We start from the raw sequence: 21807 nt of genomic DNA, 5'->3' as shown, positions 1-21807 counted from the left end.
GTAGGTGCCCCTGCACGGAGTAGGGTTGAACGGGAGTAGGCCTGAAGGGCTGTGCATGAGTGGGGCTGAGTAGGGATGAACAGGGAGTAGGCCTGGAGGGCAGTCCCAAGGGTGCATTGAGTAGGCCTGAACTGGGAGTAAGTCTGAAAAGCAGCGCAAGGGCCAGCCCCGTGAGTAGTTGAGTGTGAGGATGATGAGAAGACCCCAGGATGGCACATGGTGTAGAGGCCCTAAAGTGGGCATAGTAGGAGCCCCATGTGTGGGGAAGAGGACAAGGTATATTTGTGGATGCCTGAGGCCATAGTTTGGGCCAGAGGCTGGGTGGGGGGGCCCAGCCAGAGAGTTAGCGGTGAGTCCCGACCCTGGTAAGTCCTCCACTGCAAAGGGGTCAAGTGTGGGTTGAAAGAAAGACCTAAAGGTTGAGCACAATGACCTGCTGCTCCAGGGAGGGAGGGAGAGTCTCCGTGAGACCCTGGAGCACCAGTCATGGTGTGGGTTACGAGCATCATGTGGATGCCCTCTGCAAGGCATGGGTTGCTGTGTGGGAGAGGTTTTGGAGCCACAGATCGCGCCACTGGCATCGGGGTGGGAAATGGGTAGCCTCCTGCCTAATTAAGACACCAATTATTGAACAAGGCGTGGCAGACTAGAGAGGTGGGCAGTTACCCCAGAAACAGGCGGGCAGACCAACCCCTAATAAGCCCCAGGAAAGCCCCCTGTTACAACAACATGTATTCTTCTTCAGATAAGAAGAAACTGGAAGTTTTATTAATACGCTAGGGGCCAAAATTATATTATTTGATTTAAGAGCAAAGCAAAAAACATATAACTTTATTGGAGCGTGCATTAATTTGCTGTATCATATTTTATGTATCGAAAACACAACTAGGCAAAAAAAATAATCAAAAGGTTATATTTCTTTAGTCCTGCTGTCATTAGAATTAAATGTACATCTCTTTCAGATTCATAAAACAAAATCTAGCCTTCTCGAGCATCTTGACAGTGCATCTAAAACTTCACTGAAAATTATTTCAAAACCTGAGTTAATGTTCACCTAACTTAAAGTTTCCACACCAGAGTTAAGGTTTTTAGTTAAAGTTAAAAAAAGTCTGCAGCACTATGAAATAGAAGCTACATTAAGAGGAACAGCCAACAGACAGCAACATTGCAAAAGAAGGATAGTTTGATTAGTGGAACGTTAAATCCATTTAAAAAGAGAGGGTTGTTAAAACCTGTGGAATGAAGAGTTTAGAAGCAATCAGGTAAGTAATAATGAGACATGAAGTCAACTGATTCTTTCACTGCTGCCTTACTAGAAATGCTGCTGCCACTGTCAGACAGCTAAGTTTTAAATTCTGGGTGGACCAGAAATTAAAGTAGGGTGCGAGTACACTACTATTCCCCCCCTGGATCTGTCCCTGAATGCATGAAAAGAAATTAGGCCTCACTACTGACCTGACACAAAACCGAATGAAACCAACAAAATGATTCCCCTTGATTTTAATGAGCTTTGGATCAGGCCCTATGAATACAAGGAAGCCAGCAGGTTTTGAAGGAACAAACGAACTATAGAATGAGGAGCTGGGATGACTTACTCTGAACTGCTAAAATCAGAACTTCTCTTGGTACATAAATTTGGTACCTAAACCTGCCTAAATTTAGGCATTTCCATTTAGGCAAAAAGTGTTGAAAATTCGGGCTGGAATAAATATGGAAAAAAAAATGTACTAACTAAAAAGTGCTGGTTGCAACAAAGCTTTCATCTACATTGTTAAAATCAACCACAATATGGCCTCGGCTACAGGAAGGGAGTGCCAGGCATAGTTAAAATACATTCAGTCTTGCCAGTGTATACAGGATCAAGTCAGGTTTTACAATTGTTTCTGTACTGATGTTGGCTTTGGAAAGGATGTACTGAAAGTCTTAATGAGAGTGATGAAGAGCCCAAAGAACATTTCTTTGACATGGGTCAATGATAAATTAAATTATGTACCTGTAAATCTTCTTCAGTGACCGGGAAACTCCTGGAATACTGCAGAAACTGAGCCACGTAAGTCATAATAGATTTTTCATCTGGATCGATAACATCCACATCTGCAAGAGGCAGCCAAGTATTATTAACATCTTCCTACATTCTTCTAATTTTGAGCAAACAATTACAGATGATGCTGCAATCATTAAAATATACAACTATGTTTCATCAATTCTAGTGAGGCTTCATTGACAGAACTTGGCATTTAATGGATTTTTCCTTTGGAATTTGATAATGTAGCACAGCAAAGTAGAAAAGAGATGGGTAGTTGCTGAGATGACAAATATGCAGCTTTATATTTTTTCTTCCATAGGATGTTTCTAAAATTGTTGCCAACTCAAAAGTCCTGATAGTTCAGATTTACTGTGAGCTAGGCAGTAAAGGGCCTCATGTTTGAGCATTCTTATAAAAAAAAGAAAGAGCAGCTTTACTTTAAATCCTGACTGTCACCATCATTAACCATTAAAAATTGTATTGGGTATAAATCAACAAAAGTCTGACAATATTAGTATCAGGCCTCAGAGCAAGAAGATGAAAAACAATAATTTACCTTCAGGTTCAAGGAGTCTTGGAATACTTAATTCATGTTCAGCAATTCTGAAGGCTTCCTTCAGGTTTTCTTTGTTGGATCGACACTTTGCTCTGTCCATGTCAATTAAATCAGGTCTTAAAGCATGGATGACTGCTAAAAAAGCCAGTCCATTCCTCCAGCTTGTCTTGAAATCTGCCACGTTGATGGATCCATGCCTGCCCCCAAAATTATTAAAAATATAAAACGTGTAATTTTTTCCTCAAAATATCCACGTATTCATTTAAGAATGCAATGTAAACCATATCATGTGTTACCTGTGGAACCTATATTCTGTGTAAACTGGCTTAGCCCATTATGCCCAGCCAACAAAATCATTCTAACAAAATGTAAAACTGAAATATTCTTCACTGTTGAATGCCAGGCAGCTTGTACTTCTTACTCGGCACGTCTACACAGGAAGTTTACTGCAGAGTTGCCTAATTAAAGACTCGGTGTCTACACATGTGGCCCTATTAGTACACAAGTACCATCCTGCAGCGGCATTATTTAGTGCAGCGCAATGCACACGTAGATGCTGATGGGGCTGGCTAGGGCATGAGGATGCTTCAGTATGGGGGCTGCCTGCCAGCTAGCCCCACCCTGCAGCACCCTTGTGTTCCAGCCAGCTCCTCTACAGCACGCTGAGGTGGGTTGGAGCAGCTCCAGGCTGGCAGACTGACCCCCAGGGCTCCCTACCAACTGGGGCTGCTCTGACCCAGCTCAATGTGTTGCAGTCCCAGGTGCACGTGTAAACATGGCACCTGGGAGCAATAAACTCTGGTGGAAACTGTTCTGGAGTTTACTGCATCACACTAATTGCATATGTAGAAGTGCCCACTCTGTCCTTGAAACACCACTTTGAGGATCCATTTTTCAATGCATTTGAAGTAGCTATCTACATTTTGTAGGAAGAAAAGCAAGGAAGAAAACACTAGTATCAGCAGAAGAACATTCAGATTTTTTTTTGTTTTACAAGACAATGGAAGTTGGGTACCTTCGACCTTTTTTTAAAATTTCAACCTGAAAACATTTTGTTACTTCAGGGAACTTTTTTTTAGAAAATGCTAACTTGAAATAGAACTAGAAAAATTTTAAAAAATTAGAGAGGAATCCCATAATACAATGAGCCAAATCAAAAGCACAAATCGCAATGAGTTCTAAGACAACAACTCCTCAAAAATGGTTCAGGTTTCATGGAAAAATGAGTCTGGTAACTGAGATCATAGCATGAATTCCTGTAATCTCACTTGATTAAAATGTGAAGACCTAAGGATTTAGCAAAAGTATATTAAACATACTGGGCACATCTACACAAGACAGTTAATGCGCATTGGACTAATTCTACTGTACATTAGAGCAACTGGCAAAAACTGTGCTAATGCACAGTATTAATGAGCAGTATTCATTAATCAAATTAATTAATACTTAATTAATGTGCAATATTAATTTAATTAATTGAATTAGACCAATAGGCATTAAGCACCACACAAAAACTGTTCGTCTGCACTAACGTGCATTACACTGCATTAAAGTTTAGTACCTTTTATTACTTAATGCATTAATAAACATGTAGATGTGCCCGCTCTAATCAAATTAATCACTAATGCTGCCAAGAGCAGTACAACCTCATTGTAACAAACCTTACTTATAACAAACTCCACTTTTAACAATCCCAACAGCAGGATTCTTTGTTTTCATTATTATGATGCAGGAAATGGACTAACCCTATTACACTAAGGTTGCACTGTAGATTTTAATACTGTTGAATGAACCAGGAAAAAAAAGATAACAAGGAGACTATTTGTGTTTACATGCAAACCCTGCAAACCCAACAAAACATAGTTAAAATACAGAAAAAATTAAAATTCAACTCCTGACAAATGTTGCAAGTATCTACTGCAGGAAAAACTTTCTGTGCTGACAAATGCCCTAATTTGCCATTAATATCAATGGGACATCAGTGGGATGATAACAAAAGGTGGCAGGGAAAAAAGGGCTGAGGCTTTGGTAAAATTTTGTAAAAAGTATTTTACAAAGACACTGGGTCTTCAAGGAAATGTAAAGCCCTGGTGGCAGGATGGGTCTCCCATTTCCTGGATGAATGCCCTAACCACTCAGGTACTGGGGCTTGACCATGGGAGGACCCTCCCTCTCCTTGTGCCCCACATTTCCAAATTTATGCCCAGGTACATGCATATGTGCACAACTAGTGCATAGTCCACTAAACATGCTCAGTCTGTACATTCACACAAGTACCCACAGTGCAGAAGGAGAGCTCAAAACATCACTTGCATGGCTAGAAAACTGCCACAGGTGCACAAAAGGTAACAGACTTCCACATTGGCCTTGCAGATGCACCTGCATATGCTTAACACTGAACTGCTATTGCTCTCATTGAAACAAATGTGACTGACTGCAGTGGGTAAGCCAAATATAAGCATAAATCTTTGTGGGATGAAAGCCTGAGTCATCTTAAACATAGAAGTCTTTAGTTCCCATGGCTCCTTCTTCTGGCTCTTGAAGTCCTCTGGAGGGAACACATATGAGCTGGGATGCTCATTATTTCTAGACACTTTTTTTTTTGTTAGACAAATTGTTGGATGATTCCTTTGTTTCTCAGAGAGCCAGTAAATGCCAATCCAATAGGATTAAAATGGGCAAATCACGCAGACGCTGTACTAAGAACATCACATAGAGAACTGGGTCAACCGATCAAACAGAAAGCCAGCCAACTCACATCTGTGTTTCATTAGCAGAATTAGCTCCTAATACTTATAGTAAAAAGTCTTGTGTAAAAATGTTCAGACTTCAAATTAAAACCAAAGTTCTGTTCAAACTGATTGGCCATGTCGCCTACACTCTGAAGCAATCGCCCCTTCTTTTATACCTCATCACCTTTGAGCCTCTTTTATACCTCACGTATGAGCCTTACATTGAACACTGCTCCTTTGCCCACAGCAGAAGGGCCTTCTTTGCAGACATCTTCCACCGTTTCTTCACTTTAGCACTTCTTTTAGGTGGTGGGCTTGCAGTTGCAGATGAGCCAACGACACTCGAAGAATCAAGAGAGGGCTGATTGTAACTACAAGCAAATGTGCAGGCAAGTTCTTCGATCTACCAGAGATGGAGAGTTTAACCTTAATTTCAGTGAAAAGTAACCACAAATACCAGCTGCAGAGACCCCCTAATAATAAGATGGAATTTAATTATGGCTGAGGTAGCAGTCTATCACAAAAACTTGTCCTCAGTTCCTTATATCTTTGCCAAATTTGACATTTGAGCGGAAATGTTCCATACATAGTGTCTGTCTCAAACAGTTTGGTCCTAAGCTACTTAGGGCCATGTGGGCGTACACAACTCCCATGGAAAAAAACCCAGGAATCATGCACACATTTGCAGACAGAATTTCGGAGGTTTGTGATAGTCATTAAAAATATTGAGCTACATCATGCTGCTTTCAATCCTATTTTGCTCAGGCTCATAAAATTAATTGAGTAACGATTTTAGAAGATGCAGCTATAAGATAGAAATAAAGTGTGTTTGAGACCTTACTCATTTGAGCCAACATTTTAGGGTTGACAGCAAAACAACCTCACAGTTTGTGTTTAGGTGTAACTCACTTCATGTAATGACCATAGAATTCCACAACTTGTTACCCGCTTTTCCTCTGCTAAAATACTTTATTGCATCACTGAAATACTTACATGAAAATGCGATATGATTGTCCATATTAGGCCAAGCACAATGGAAGGTTTTCCCTCAATAATGTCAGCAACATGAATATTTATGAGCTTGATCTGTAAAAGAAGAGGTTCATTGTTTAAAAAAAGGAAACTGTTCCAAAAGCTAAACTGACTTTAATTGTGAATTTGAAAGCTACTTTTAATACTTACTGATTTGTTCTTTAAAAATGCCAAGGCATTTTCTATATTGCTTCTGCACTGGAAGGTGTTACATCCTTTCTCCCGTGGCTATAAAGTAAAAAGAACATATTACATCATTAGCTGCAATGGTCTGTTTTATTTTATGTTGTCATTGTCCTAGAAAGATTTATGTTTGGTCCTCTGTGCAGTTGTAAAGTTTTCTTTGACTTCCAGGATGCAGGATTGAGGCATTTACAAGTATTCCCATCAACTACAGTGCAACTGCTAACACACATAAGACTTAAACACAGACATAAATCTTTGCAGGAGTTTGACCAAGGTGGGGCAGGAGGGGTATTATTTTATCTTACCAATTGTTGACCTGAAAGTACTTCCAACAGGTCCAAGAGCACATGTCCTTGCTTGATGTCTGTATATAGGTCTGAGATTACAGAAGAAGGTACATGCTGCAAAATAATGTGTTGGATACTAGTCACGCAATATTTGATCATTTTGAAATCACCATTTTACAAAGGATCGTTCATTGCTTCACTTCCTGGTTTCTTTAACAAAATTTACTTCTTTGACTTTTTAAATTCAATTTACCATTTTTATTAGTTTCAACAGACTGTATTAAATGGATTTCTTTTCAAGTGTAGGGCCCCAGTTCTACCGAGTAACCCTATTCGAAAAGTGTGTACAGGTATGCTTAATTTTAAGTAAATACAACCAGTTAATTTGGGGCACATGCTTAAATGGTTACAGTACTTGAAAAAGAGTGAACTTAAGCATTGGTTTAGTGCTTTTCTGTGCTACAGCCAAGAAGATTATATTTCCAGCTACCCCCTTAGGAGAGTATAATATAGCTCCGATGCAAATTTTCCAGTAACTAATTTTGAAAAAAGATGAAAATAAAGAAGAGCAATTAGTTGAATGTTCTCACTTTTCACCAATGAACCTGATGGTCTTCATCTTTCTCCTAAAGGTAAGAGTCTATTCTCTTACAGGTTGAATGATCATCTCCAAAGGACAAGGTTTATCGAGGGACAGGGATGCAGTGGACAAAGAGAACCTAGGATCAGAGAGCCAAGAGCCATGCACTGGATCAGCCCAGGTAAGCACTAAGGTAGGCACTAAGGGGCCCAATAGACATCAGGACAGGGGGGGTACCAAGGGCACCCACTGTGGGGCTTAAAAGTCTCTACACTAATGTTAGGAGTATGGGGAACAAGCAGAAGGAACTTGCACTGCTGCTTGCAAGCAACAAGTTTGAGCTGGTTGGGCTAACTGAAACCTGGTGGGACCCAACTCACGATTGGGCGGTAGGCATTGAAGGTTATAGGTTGTACAGATGGGATACAGTGGGGAAAAAAAGGGTGCGGGCATGTTGCTCTCTATGTTAAGGAGCAATATACATCTTCTATAATCAAGATGGGATCAGAGGAGGGCCAAACTGAGGTACTGTGGGTTAGGATACAAGGGGCTTGGGGGGAAAGGGACTTGGTAGTGGGGGTCTACTATAGACCACCACACCAGGAGGATGAACAAGACTTGGACTTCTCCAGACAGCTCTCTGAGGCCGTACAGTTGAGAGATATGGTTGTTGTGGGTGATCTAAACTACCTGGACATCTGCTGGGAGGATCAGTCAGCCAGGACTAACCGCTCATGTAGGTTCTTAACCTGCATACAGGATCTCCACCTAATGCAAGAGGTATATGATCCCACTAGTGGGAACACCTTGCTGGACTTGGTGTTAGCTACTGGGGACGACCTGGTGGAGGATCTTCAGGTACAGCAAAAGCTCTGTTGTCTGGCACCCATGGGGAATAGGGGGTGTCAAATAACCAAATATGCTGGTTGGGCAAAGACGCTCCTCCCACTGCATCCAGTTGAGTCAGTGTGCCAGGGGACAGGCACCACGCTGCCCCTCCCGCCCCTCCCCTGGTGTCAGTGTGCTGGGTGATAGGGAGGGGTGCCCCACGCAGGCTGCTTTGCCCCACGCAGATTGCTTTACCCCAGGCCATGGCCCAAAGTGGGACTCGGCGAAACCGGAAGTCCCACTTCCGCTTTCGCTTTTGCCATGTCAATTGGCGTCAACCAGCATGCATCAACTCACATTTGTAGGAGTCCAGTGGGTAATATAATGCTGAAGGGCAACCAGCACGGGTTCATAGCAGGTAGATCCTGCCTGACTAACTTTGTTTCTTTCTATGATCAGGTCACTAAATGCTTAGGTGCAGGAGTCAATGTAGATGTCATCTACTTAGACTTTAAGAAAGCCTTCGACACAGTATCCCATCCTATTCTCATAAACAAACTGAATGGCTATGGTTGTGCCATAGACAATTACACAGTCATGGGGGTGGCAAATTGGCTTAAGGATTGTACCCAGAGAGTGGTGGTGGACAGGTCGGTATCAATCTGGAAAGATGTGGGCAGTGGGGTCCCCCAAGGCTTGAGATCCTTTGGCTAGTGCTGTTCAATATCTTCATCAGCAACCTGGATGAGGGCGTGTAAATTTGCAGATGACACAAAACTATGGGGCAAAGTAAACATACTGATGGGAAGAAACTGAATCCAGGTGGACCTAGACAGGTTGGAGAACTGGGTAGAGAACAATAGGATGCAGTTCAACAAGGACAAGTGCAAGGTGCTGCACCTAGGGAGAGGGAATCACCAGCACACCGACAGACTGGGGGTGACCTTCTCAGCAGCACAGCAGCGGAGAGATCTCAGAGTCATTGTCGACGCCAAGATGAATATGAGTCATCAATGTGACGAAGTAATTAGCAGAGCTAACCACACTTTGTCATGCATTAGTAGGTACATGACGAACAGGTCCAGGGAGGTGCTCCCCCTTTATGCAGCACTGTTCAGGCCACAGCTGGAGTACTGCATCCAATTCTGGGTGCTGCAATTCAAGAGGGATGTGGACAACCTTGAGAGGGTCCAGAGGAGGGCCACTCATATGGTTAGAGGCCTGCAGGGAAGGCCCTATGAGGAAAGGCTGAGGGACCTGGGCCTTTTCAGCATCCACAAGAGAAGGCTGAGGTGGGGATCTTGTGGCAGTATACAAATTCCCGGGGGGGCGCAGCAGGGAATAGGAGATGCTGTTTACCAGAGCACCCCTTAGAATAACAAGGAACAACGGCCACAAGCTGATAGAGAATAGATTTAGGTTGGACATCAGAAAGAATTTCTTCACAGTAAGGGTTGCCAGAATCTGGAACGGGCTTCCAAGGGAGGTGGTGCTCTGCCCATCCTTGGTGGTCTTCAAAAGAGATCGGTCAGACTCAATGATCCACTGACGTCCCTTCCAACCCTAGCATCTATGAATCTATGATGTTCAAATACTAACTCTCAATTATAGAATCATAGAAAATGAAGTTTGGAAGGCACCTAAGGAAATCATTTATTCCAACCCCCTGCTCAAAGCAGGATCATCCCCAAATAGATCATCCCAGCCAAAGCTTTGTCTAGCTGGATCTTGAAAACCTCCAAGGATGGAGCTTCCCTCACCTCTCCGGGTAACCTGTTCCAGTGTTTTACTACCCTCCTGGTGAGAAAATTCTTCCTAATATCTAACCTAAACTTCCCTTCCTTCAACTTAAAACCATTGCTCCTTGTTCTGTCACCTGCCATCACTGAGAGCAGTCCAGCTCCATCCTCTTTCGAACCCCACTTCAGGTAGTTGAAGGCTGCTATCAAATCCCGCCTCCGTCTTCTCTTCGGCAAACTAAATCAGCCCAGTTCCCTCAGCCTCTCTTCAGAAGTCATGTGCCCTAGCCCCCTAACTATTTTTGTTGCCCTCCGCTGGACTCCCTCCAATTCGCCCACATCCTTTCTGTAGTGGAGGGCCCAAAACTGGACACAGCAGTCCAGATGTGGCCTCACCGGTGCTGAACAGAGGGGGATAATCATGTCCCTTGACCTGCCGGCAGGTCACCTACCAGTGCAGCCCTGTATGCCATTAGCCTTCTTGGCAACAAGGGCACACTGCTGGCTCATATTCAGCTTATTGTTCACTGCAACCTCCAGGTCCTTTTCTGCAGAGCTGCTGCCCAGCCAGTCAGCCCCAGCCTGTACCGGTGCATGGGATTGTTCGATCCTAAGTGCAGGACTTTGCATTTGTCCTTGTTGAACCTCATGAGATTTCTTTTGGGCCAATCCTCCAATTTCTCTAGGCCATTCTGAATCCTAGCCCTATCCTCCACGGTATCTACTACTCCCTCCAGCTTGGTGTCATCTGCTAACTTGCTGAGGAGGCACTCTATGCCATCTTCCAGGTCACTGATGAAGACATAGAACAAAACTGGCCCTAGGACCGACCCCTGGGGCATTCTACTTGATACCACCTGCCAACTGGACATTGAGCCATTGATTACTACCCTCTGAGCCTGATGGTCCAGCCAGTTTTCTATCCACCTTACAGTCAATTCATTCAGCTTGTCCTTCCTTAGCTTGCCTGCAAGAATGTTGTGGGAGACCATATCAAAAGCTTTGCTAAAATCAAGGTGGCCTCCCTGCATCCGCAAGGTACCTAAATCCATGACTCTGATCCTACTCTGTATTTGTTTGCAAATTAATTTGCTTTGTTCATTCAGATCCATTCTGAGCAACTTTCTTGTTCCCATTTGTTACCAAGTTGCATTTTTGGCACTTACATGTGGGTAGCAGTTTTATACCCCTACATGTACATAGATGACAATAAATGCACCTACCTGACTACAAGTTCCAGAAACAAAATGGAGGAGGAGGGGCCACCAATGTTTTAGTTCTAATAACTGAGTGGCAAAGGCACTCCATGGGAAACTAGCGCTGTCTATACACATGCTGGGGGGTCTGTTTTAATTAGAGCAGCTCCCAGACACCCACTCTAATTAAAACTGCTTACTATCATGTTTAGTAAGCCCCTCTGTGTTTCAAAATGGCCACAGGATGCTTTATCTAAAGCTCATTCAACAAGGTTTAGATAAAGCGTCTCCACAGGGCTTAATACACATGACGGTGAGGCGACACTGGAGCATTCTAATTAGAACACGGAGCAGACTCGATTAATCAAGTCAGCTCCAATGCATTCTAATTAGAATGTGAACAAGCACGGTCTATAGGCACCCGAGAAGCCCAGGTTCAAGGCTGCCCCTCACCCAGAAGGATTTGAATGTACCTTATCACCACAGCATTTCAACCACCATGCCACAGATTACAAATGACCCAGGTCCCTTTGCAGCACTCCCGTTGAAGCTGAGCCACTGTCCCTCACATTTAATAGTCCTTGGAATAAAAGGATGGACAGCAGTGCAGAATTTTCTGCCTCACTCGGGAACAAGGCTCCAGAAAAGAATCCAGGTCCCCTCCCTGTCAGGAGACATCTCAGTGGTCTACGCATCCTCTCTGCCTTGCTCTTTTCTTCCCAGCCTCACATAACTCCTTTTCGTGGCTGCTGAAGGGGCATCAGAGAACAGTCTGGATAGTGCCTGACCTGTGGAAGTCAGAGTGCTGTACTAGGAAATGAGTGGGATATAAATTCAAACCCCCTTCAGACAAGATGTGGAGAAGGTTAGTACCTGGGTCTTGGACGCTTCAGAGGTGTTCCCTAACCACTCACCTACTGGGGGTAAACCATGGGAAAGCTGCACTCCTCCTGAGCATATCACCTCTAGTCATTATTTTGAACTGCCTACATTTCCAGGCCTTAGAGGCTGGTATGCATCCACAAGGGGCACGCGCACATAGTCATTAGAAACAGAATCCAAAAATGCCACTTCCAGGATTAAAACAGCGCCACTTAGGTGACCAAGAGGAAACAGAATACCACCCTCGGCCCCCCACAAATCATCTTACCTTAGCCAATTGTGAATTTATCCAGGTGGTGAACGTTTTCTTCTGTGTGTTTTCCTGTTCCACTGTGAAAAGAGAAAAATCACATAGTAAGAAAAACAACAGCTTCTTTCAAAGAGAATTGTGGAATCCAGCTTAAGTCTACATTCTGTTTTCAGATGTGTCCTCCATTTTTTACGTTATTTTAACATTGTTTTCTGGAATCGTGACCCTTTGCTGATATTTTCCTCCTCTTAGACTTGATGGCTGCTTAGCCTCCCTGCTGCACAGAGCTCTACAAACAAGATGACTGCTTGCACAGGACGTCACTGGGGCTCTGAGTGGGAACAGTCCATCCACATGCAGAACCTTAGTTCTTGGAGATATTTTTTTAAAGCACGGCAAAGGCAAATACAGGGTGAACAAACATAGGGGATAAATCTAAAAGGGTTCAACCAATTTCTATGCCTCTATGAAAAAAGACTTCAGGCTACTGTCAGCATAAATACCAGAAGTCCTAACAACACAGAATTCAAGACGGTAAAATGGATCAAAAGTAAAAGTCTCAAAAGCATCAGAGCCATGGAGAAGCCTACTTTGTACTCCAGGTACCTCCCGTTTGTGCAGTGCAACCACTAAAAATTGAAATCTGGCCACAGAAAGTTGAAGACACAAATTTAGGTGCCTGAGCTCCCTTTATAGTCATCAGGCACCTCCAAAGTTTGATTCAGAAAGCCCAGAGTTAGTCAACAGGGACGACTGAACATAGGGGTGTTTCTTGAGTGCTGCCCTTTCTTGGAGCCCAAGCACCTCACTCATGGTTGCATATAGGCACCTTCATTCATGTAGGACTCTAAATACCCTCCGGAGGGCAGCTGCCTACTTGACATGATGTCAGTGATGGTTCCCAGGTTTGGCCTAGCATCCTAGTGGTTAGAGCACTCGGGCAGTGGGAGACCTGGGTTCCATGTGCTCCCCAGCCTGAGGGGGTTCAAACTCCTCTCTCTAGCTATCCATGAAAATCTCCTAAGAGTCACAGGGTAAGAAGTGCACCAAGCAAGCCAGAGCTGGCATTTGTACTTTTATTATTCCCTAGACGTAGCAACTCCCGTCGTCTGTAAACTTGATCAAGAGGTTCTCTCTTCCTGCATCCAAGTCATCAATATAAACGTTAAGACAGATTACTGTTGGACCTATTTGAAACCCCTTGCTATTCCAACATTGATGCATTTATAGTTACTCTCCGCTTGTATTTTTCAACGAATTATAGATCCGCCTGATTAATTTTCTCTCACCCACATTTCTCCAGTTAACTTAGGAGAATGTCTCTAGGGATTGTGTCAAAAGCTTTACAGAAGCCCAAGTATATTATGTCCACTACGTTCTCCTCATCCATCAAACTAGCTACCCTGTCAAAGCAGAAAATAAAGTTGGTTGCTGATTTGTTCTTAAGGCAAGAGTGGCCAACCTGCGGCAACTGGCATGGGCAGCTTCTGCATTTGGTATGCGGCAGATTGGGGACAGGACAGTCAGCACAGCAGCAGGTAGGGCAGGGAGCAGAAAGTGGAGCAGAAGATCAGGCAGGGAGCACAGGACAGCATGCACAGCATGCAGCAGAGGAGGAGATGGGGCAGGGAGTACAAAGCAAAGCAGCAGATTGGGGAGAGGAAGGGGATCAGAGTGGCACCCTGGGAGAGTGCAGATCCCACCCCCTCCTCCAGGGGTTTATAAACTGACTGTTTTATAATTTGCTCCAGCAGCTTCCCAGGTACGTAAATCAGGCCGAGTCTATAATTTCCCAGGTCCTCCTTTCTAGCGAAGGGCAGTTCGTTAGCTCTTTTCCAGTCTCTAGGCCTTTGCCTGTCTTCCATGACTGCAAATATTGTTACCAGTGGCTTCGAGAGTTCTTTAACCTGTTCTTTCAGCACCCTGGGATGAACTGCAACCTCTCCAGGGTCGTGCAGGCACCTACCCTGGAGATCTTCAAAAGGAGACTGGATGCACACCTTTCTGGGTTGTTTGACCCCAGCAGTCTTTCCTGCCCAGAGCAGGGGGGCTGGACCTGATGATCTCCCGAGGTCCCTTCCAGCCCTAAACTTCTGTGAATCTATGAATTCTGTCAAGCCCTGCCAACTTAAATCTATTCTTATATATCAGAAATGCATTCTTATCGATCTTGGATGTGCTCGAGTTATTATGATCCTCAGCCCTTTGCTTCCTTTGCTTGTATTAATTTTGTTACATGTCTAGTTAAAGTTTATTTTTTGTGTAAAGACTGACACAAAATAGTCATTGAGCACTGCCTTTCCTGCATTTTCTATTAACCGTGCACCCTGACAAGTAAGCACTGGATCCTGGCTATACAGAGCTGCAAAGCAGAACAGAACTACAAAGATGTACAAGTACCACCAAGTACGCCATAAAATTTTAGGTGCAGAAAGTCTTTGCTTGATGCTGGAGGAGGAATTGCAGCCTGATGGCCTAGTGATAAAAGCATTTGGAGAGGGAGTGCAAGACATGTCCCACCTCAAGAAAGCGTGAACCTGTCTGCATCGCTACCAAACAACATGCTTTAACCAGCAGGCCGCGAACTAAATGTTGTCTAAAGTATGCTCCAGCCCCCAGTTCAAGCCAGCTCACTAGGCAATCACACAAGAAAGGTATATGGGTGCAGGAGACAAACTATAAGCACAATAGATTGTGGCTCAGTAAGGGAGCTGCTAAGCTACCAAGATGAGAGTTATCAGGTCTAGTCCTACCTACTGCCTTAAAGTGAGCAGGAGCTCTCTTAGTGCTTTTAATCCACTGAATATTAGATTCAAAGTGCAAAAATGCTGTTGAGGGCTCTCACATGCAGGGCAGAATCTGCCCTCCACTTAGCTTGCTTTGTTTCTCTTGCTTCTGCATATCTTTCCCCCTAGGTGTGCAGTGGACCAGTCTCAAGATGAGGGCTGGAAGACAAGCTAGGGACTGTCAAGCTCCTCGCTGGTGGTTAGAGCACTTTGCTGGGACACAGATTCCAAATCCCCTTTGAGCAAGGGGCTGCTAGATTCTGGGTCTCCTGTTTGCCGGGCCAGTGCCCTAACCTTTGGACTAAAAGGGAGAATGGCCCTCCTCCTTCCAGCTAGTACACACATACCCAGGCAATCCTATAGCACCACAGGTGAAAACAGAATCCAAATGGTGCAGAAGTACCCAAAATTGCAGCTATGTATGGGACATGTAGGTGCATAAAGGTGAATAGGATATGGCCTCAAGTCCCACTAATTCCAAAATATGAAGTCTGGGATGCATCTTGAAAATTTTCCTGACTCTGAAAACTGGTTTGCAAAAATGCCATTTCACAAGCTTTGCCTTCAGCCCAGGAAGTTAAACACAGTGGTCACTAAGTCAAATATATTACTGTGTTCTCTTTTTTCTAAGGTTAATATAGCTCAATTAAGCAGTTACCAGTAACAGAGTGGGTTAAGAAATGTTTTAAGCCCACAGAACTAAAAACAAAGTACTTAACTGGTTCTCATGACATAGCAAAAACAGTTCTCCAAGGCTGAAGGGTAATGAAGATGAAGCAAAGGGAACGCTTGTCTAGCTCCCAAGAGATAATTTATATACAATGTCTGGGAAATGTTGAGTCCAGCAGGGATTGTGCATGGATACAAAAGCATGATTGGTGGGATTGGACTTTATGGTAAAAATCCTTGAAGAAATATGCAAAGCAATCTTGGTGCTGACAGACTGGATAAGCAGGATTCTTGTTCGGCCACAAAAACCAGACATCAGGCAGAATACTATTTCCCTTTGTGCACTGAAATGACACTTTCTACCACTTACTCACAGGTTGCAACTCTATTTCCCATGCAGAAGGGATGAATAAGCAGGCATATGTAGACTGAGCATGTACAGCAAGCTGCACACCAACTAGGCAGGTATACAGCTACTTACGCACACATTGTGGATGCATACACCCAAGTCATGAAACCGGAGGCAGCCAGACCCCATGACTAATGGGTGTTAGATGTCAGATCTTCCCATTCTTTAGCTGAGTGGATAGAACATTTGCCCAGGAAGCCAATTACTCGGCTTTTAAGCCCCCCCGAGGGGATTTGAACCCCTCTCTCACACTGACCGGCACAGTTAGCTACCTACCACACCATACGTTAAACAATATTCAGAAAATTGCTCCACAGCTCCTTCTGAAACCAGCTCCCAGGGAGCCAACAGGAGGAGATATGTGGGACAACAGGGAAACGAGTGGATATGCGGCTCAGCGAGGTGCTGGCTGGCGCAGAAAGAAAGGGCCCTAGGTTCCAGCCTGAGCCCTTGCTTCCAATGGGGCAGAAACTTCCCCACTGCACTGGTTTTCATCCACATGTATCCAGTCATTGTTAAATACAAGGTGCAAAAGCTCAACTTCAAAAGTTGCACCAAAGAGCGGCCTGGATAATGCCTGACCTGCAACATGGTGGTTACAGCACTGTTCTGAGATGTCAGCGAGATGTGGATTAATATCTGTATTAGTTAAATGAAAAAATTAAATTAAGATCATCTCCTTTTCATGTGCCAATAAAATTGATGCAATGCAGTATAGTCTGTTTCTTCCATCGCCTTTTTCCTTGTTAAACAAAAAACCAAGGTTAAGCAACACATGAATCACGTTTTTTGTTACTCTTGCAATCAGCCCCAGCAGTTCCAGAACTGAAAGATCGTTCTGGCTGAGATGTTCCTACCATTGTTCTAGCGCCACTTCGGGTCACTATCTTTCACATGTATTTGTTAATTGCAACTTAATATAAATGCCTGCTGGCTTGATCTTCTTTCTCACGAAATATTCCCTGCCTGACATCTTTTGTCCTCTCAGATGCCATCCCTCCGAGTCTTAGTGCTAAGCCAACCGCTAAAGCAAACATGTGTCACTGCCGCAGCAGGCTCCCAAACAATGTGGTTCCTCCATAATCATCCTTTTCAAGTGGGGTTTTAAAAAATGACTCTTGGTAGCACGTGTGAGCTGAGACTCATTCTTTTCCTCTGCAAGTCACCTTTATAGTCTGAGCGTGTTATTTACACTGGCACCTCTTCTTCACTCACACAACCATGTTACGGGGATCACGTTGCTACCAAAATATTGGACTTGGCTTCTTAAAGGCAGAACAAAACAAAAAGCAGTGGCACTCCAGAAACTGTAAGGAACTGCCTGAGAGGAAGCCAAACAGCTCCCTTTCCTTCCCTCTCCCTCCCTTTTTGATCAAACTCCAAAAACATCAGATACCTTTTAAAGCTTGTGTTGTTACACAACAGCATTTTGTACCTAATGTGAACAACCACAGACTACTAATTGACTTAGAGATTAAATTCCCCCCCAGATGCTCTCATGGGCCTTTTACTGATGTCACTGAACTGACCCCAAAGGCAGAATACGACCCATCCTGATTTTATTTATCTGTTTCTCTGGTGTCTCTTCCAGGTTTAAGGCACAGACCTTACTTGACTGAGACTTGCTAACATCTTTCTTCTTTCCTGAAGAAGAGGAAATTCTCCCTAGACCTGCCCCACTTTCTGCATCCTGCCTGGCCAAAACCATGGGCATCTGAGGCCCAGTCACTGGAGATGTGCAGTGATCTGCCTAGAAAACAGATTTAAGTGGCGTGGCCACTTTCTGAAGTATATGGTCCTTGGTCCTAAGCAGTGTGCTCGCTCACGAGATATCTAGAAATAAGTAATGTTATCTAATGTCTGCAATGATGCATTTGTAAGAGAGTGAAAAAAATCACTGGGGAGCTCCTGCTTTACCAGCTGCTTGGGGGCTGTGCAGCTTACCAATGCAGGGGGAGGCAAAGACTGAAGTGGATGTGCCCCTCCTTCCCAATACCCCTTACTTCAACCCAACTGGAAATGGATCTATACAAAGAACAGAAAGGGCTCATGACCTATTAAACATTTCAACTGATTGATTTTCTGTGTAAAGGGTGATATTAACTCAGATGAGGGGGGCATTATGGTAAACTCACTGCACCGCTGCCTTAGCGCAAGAATGAGGCAACACAAGCAAGCAGACTGGCCTGCCTAATGGAGTCCTTTGCGGCCCCCGTGCCCCACGAAGACAGTGCTTGCTTTGGGGCTTTAGAAACTGTGTTTACACAGAAGTGCCAGCGGTACAAGACACATCTGATCACAGGAGAGTAGGACTAGAATTGACCTCGCAAGGCCACCTAGTCCATCCAGCCCCCTGATCAAGCCAGGAGCATCCTTGACTAAAACATGTCAACCAGGTGTCCATCCTGCTTATGAGGTGGAGAGGGGAAGTGGGATCCTATCCCCAGGCTGACAGAGAGGTTGCAAGAAGACTGTTTGTCTGGGGTCTAACTTGGGAGCAGTAACTTCCAAAGCTCCCACACCTACATCATCCCTCACATAAACCCTTTGCCCTATGTCTGCAGAAAGGTGGTAGAGACGGCTGAACATTGGAGGGGTTCCCGTCATAAAAGGGTCAAGTAGAACAAACAATGGCCTGGCAGAATTGTCCAGGTCCAGTCTACAGTCACTGCAGTGCCCCGAGCACAGCTCCAGTCTTGTTAATGCTCCTACAGGCTCCCTGGTCTCATGATGAGATAGAAGATGGCATACTGGGTCTACAAGAGGAAGGGTGCAAAGAAAGAAGGAAGAAAGGTGAGCAGCAAATGTGTGGGCCTAGCTACCACCTGAGGGGGAGGATTACCTAGAAATGAGGCACTCAGGCTCAAGCTGGTAGCCAGATTGCAGAAATGAGAATTCTGGCAGAGGGGATCGTATGCAATGAAATATTTCCTTCTAACTCAAACCCTGCCGGCTACATAGACCTGGACATCATCCAAAAGAGAGTACTGGGGTCTGTTCACTGGGCACTCTAGGCCTAACACAGACTTGCCCAGCAATGGAAGTTCGGCAAGACCTTTGCAGGTCTAAGTGGATGAAATATATTAAAACCATAAGCCCTCTAGGAGAAGCTTCATCTTCTACTCATAGAAAGGAAACCCCAATCACAAGACAGTGGCAAATACTTTATTATGGGATGCAAACATACGAATTCCAGCAAATGGCTCCAGAAGCAGATCCGCAATTTTGAAAGAGGGGTGCAAGAGCAGCGGCCGGTACTGTAGGGATGGCTGCACCGCTTGCTCCCAGCCTCTGTCCCCTGCTGGAATAGGCAGACCACACCACGGGAGCAGCACAGGGGCTTTTTTTTAAGACCCCAAAGCAGGTAAGGATTGTCCACGTCTCTGCTCAGAGTAGGGTTGCCAACCCTCCAGGATTGCCCTGGAGTCTCCAAGAATTAGAGATAAATCTCCAGGAGACAGCTGAGAGTCACCCAGGGGATAAATGATGGGGCATTCATTAAAATAAATATTAAATGTTGAATCTGATTATACAGTTGTCCGGTAGGTCTTTAAAATGTAATAGTAATGTGCATTTGCATTCCTAATGTGAAGTCATTCATGTCATTACATCATGTGATGAAACCTCCCGGAATAGATTCAAACAGAGTTGGCAACCCTAGTTCAGAGGCCCACGTCCTCCCCTCCCTTTCCCCCACCTGCCGCTGTCTCCACTGTCCCAAGAGCTCCAGAGCCATTTCAGCTAGGCAGTATGGGGGCTGGGCTCAGCCCACAACAGCAGCAGTGGCAGCTGCAGCAGGCAGGTTCCCTGCACCTCCTTCCAGGCTGGCAGGGAACACGGGAGGGAGACCAGCAGGGAGGGGGAACCCACCCTCCTGCCATTGCTTCTGTTGCCCTGGGCCAAGCCCAGCCCCTGTGCAGCCTAGCTGGTGTGGGACAGTGACACTGGCAGGTGAGGAGAGGGGAGGCAACATGCCTCTGAGCAAGGAGGGGGAAGGGGTGGGAATTTTTACCCTCTTTGGGGACTTTAAGAAGTCCTCAAATGTTGCTCTTGCTGTGTGGGCAGAAAGAGGGGTGGGTGCAGTCGCACCACTGCACCCCCTTTGGATCCACTCCTGCATGGCTCCAATCCTGTAGGGAGATTCATTAGCCAACCCTCTGGACCTCTGCAAAGCCCCAATAACTTTGAGTAAAGGACTGCACAGGCAAAGGTGTCTGCACAGCATTTGCACAAAGGAAGACACATAGTTAATTCTGGTTCTCACTGCTAAGTTTCATAGTTTCATAGTTTCATAGTTTCAGGGTCGGAAGGGACCTAATAGATCTTCTAGCCCGACCCCCCGCCAGGGCGGGAGAACAACCCAAAAAAAAACAAAACAAAACAAAACAAAAACAAAACAAAACAAAACAAAACAAAAAAAAACCACTCACCCTAAAAACAAAAACGGGACTCAAATGAGTCCAGCCAGGTAAGTATCCAGCCTCTTCTTAAAGATCCCCAGGGTAGGGGCCAGCACCACCTCCCTTGGAAGTTGGTTCCAGCTCCTAGCCGCCCTAACTGTGAAGTAGTTTTTTCGGATGTTACCTATCAAAGCCTTAATACTAAACCTGTCCTGAAAAAGACAGTCATAGTCTATTCATATTCTATAAATAATTCTTTCCATGGTGCAGCTAAACACCCTCTCTCTGGTTCTCCATGACTTCCTGTGCTCTGTATCTATTAGCTGTAATAGTATTGCCCTGACTCCATTTCAGCGAAGTATGAACCATCTCCCATTCTCTTTGCTTGCTGTATCATTGAATGCTTGCAAAAACTGACAAAGAGTGGGGAGAGGGGGAGGAAGAAGACAAATTAAAAAAAAAATGCAATCAGAAATATATCAGCTATATTGGTCTGGAAAAAAATAAATAAAAAGCCTGCCCCCAGCATTAAAAGCCAGTCTTAATGACAACTATTTCAAGTGTGAAGTAAACACAATTAAAACATTAGTTTCAAGTAAGCACATGAGCAGACCACACCCCGTTGCCATATCCATCGGTGTAACTATTACGGTCCTCTGCCAAGTGGGCGCTGCTATCGGCTTCAACAACAGGCAGGGCTGGTATTTCTAGCATTTGGAAAGGAGTGTAAAACAACAATGAAACACTTTGCCTGAAGCCAGCAGGCCCATCTTTGTCCTCACCCATTTCTAATTCAAGCTGGTAAAGCCCAGAGTGCTGGTGCTGACCCAAAGAACTGAATCCAGCATCTGTGGCTGGGGATGAGAGTGGGGAGAAAGATAAAGTCCTCTAAACTTGCATTTGACTGTAAGTGAATCCACCCTCTTGCTTCTGCTATTAATGGATGAGAGTGTTATACAATATGAGCCTGATTCTGCATGTGTTTGCTCTTGTGAGTGATCCTCACTCAGGCAGGCAGCCAGGCATACTTCATCTACAACTTCCATATAACAGCGTCAGACACTCTCCCTCCCCAGGCAGGATAGCTCAGCTAAACCTACACCCCATCCCCTGCTCTGCTCTTCCCCCAGTTCCTCCCATGGAAAACACCTATACAATAGGGATGAAAACATTGTTTAAAAAAATATCCATTTAACCTCCTCTAATTATATCAGTTAAGAGGTTAACCGATAATTCATACCCAGTTTAG

General features: G+C 44.6%; 1 protein-coding gene across 1 annotated transcript in view; it reads right to left on the bottom strand.

The window, feature by feature from the left end:
• SYNE2 (spectrin repeat containing nuclear envelope protein 2) overlaps window positions 1-21807 on the bottom strand; it is a 256030-nt gene that overhangs the window by 219689 nt on the left and 14534 nt on the right. The window contains 7 exon segments of the mRNA XM_025197915.1: window positions 1994-2094; window positions 2583-2779; window positions 5536-5717; window positions 6308-6400; window positions 6497-6574; window positions 6838-6933; window positions 12313-12374. Of these exon segments, the coding sequence (XP_025053700.1) occupies window positions 1994-2094; window positions 2583-2779; window positions 5536-5717; window positions 6308-6400; window positions 6497-6574; window positions 6838-6933; window positions 12313-12374 (809 nt within the window).

Source organism: Alligator sinensis, unplaced genomic scaffold (genome assembly GCF_000455745.1).
Source record: "Alligator sinensis unplaced genomic scaffold, ASM45574v1 scaffold13_1, whole genome shotgun sequence".
Classification (NCBI taxonomy): domain Eukaryota; kingdom Metazoa; phylum Chordata; order Crocodylia; family Alligatoridae; genus Alligator; species Alligator sinensis.
The sequence above is the reverse complement of the archived record's forward strand: the minus strand, read 5'-3'. Positions and strand labels throughout refer to the sequence as shown.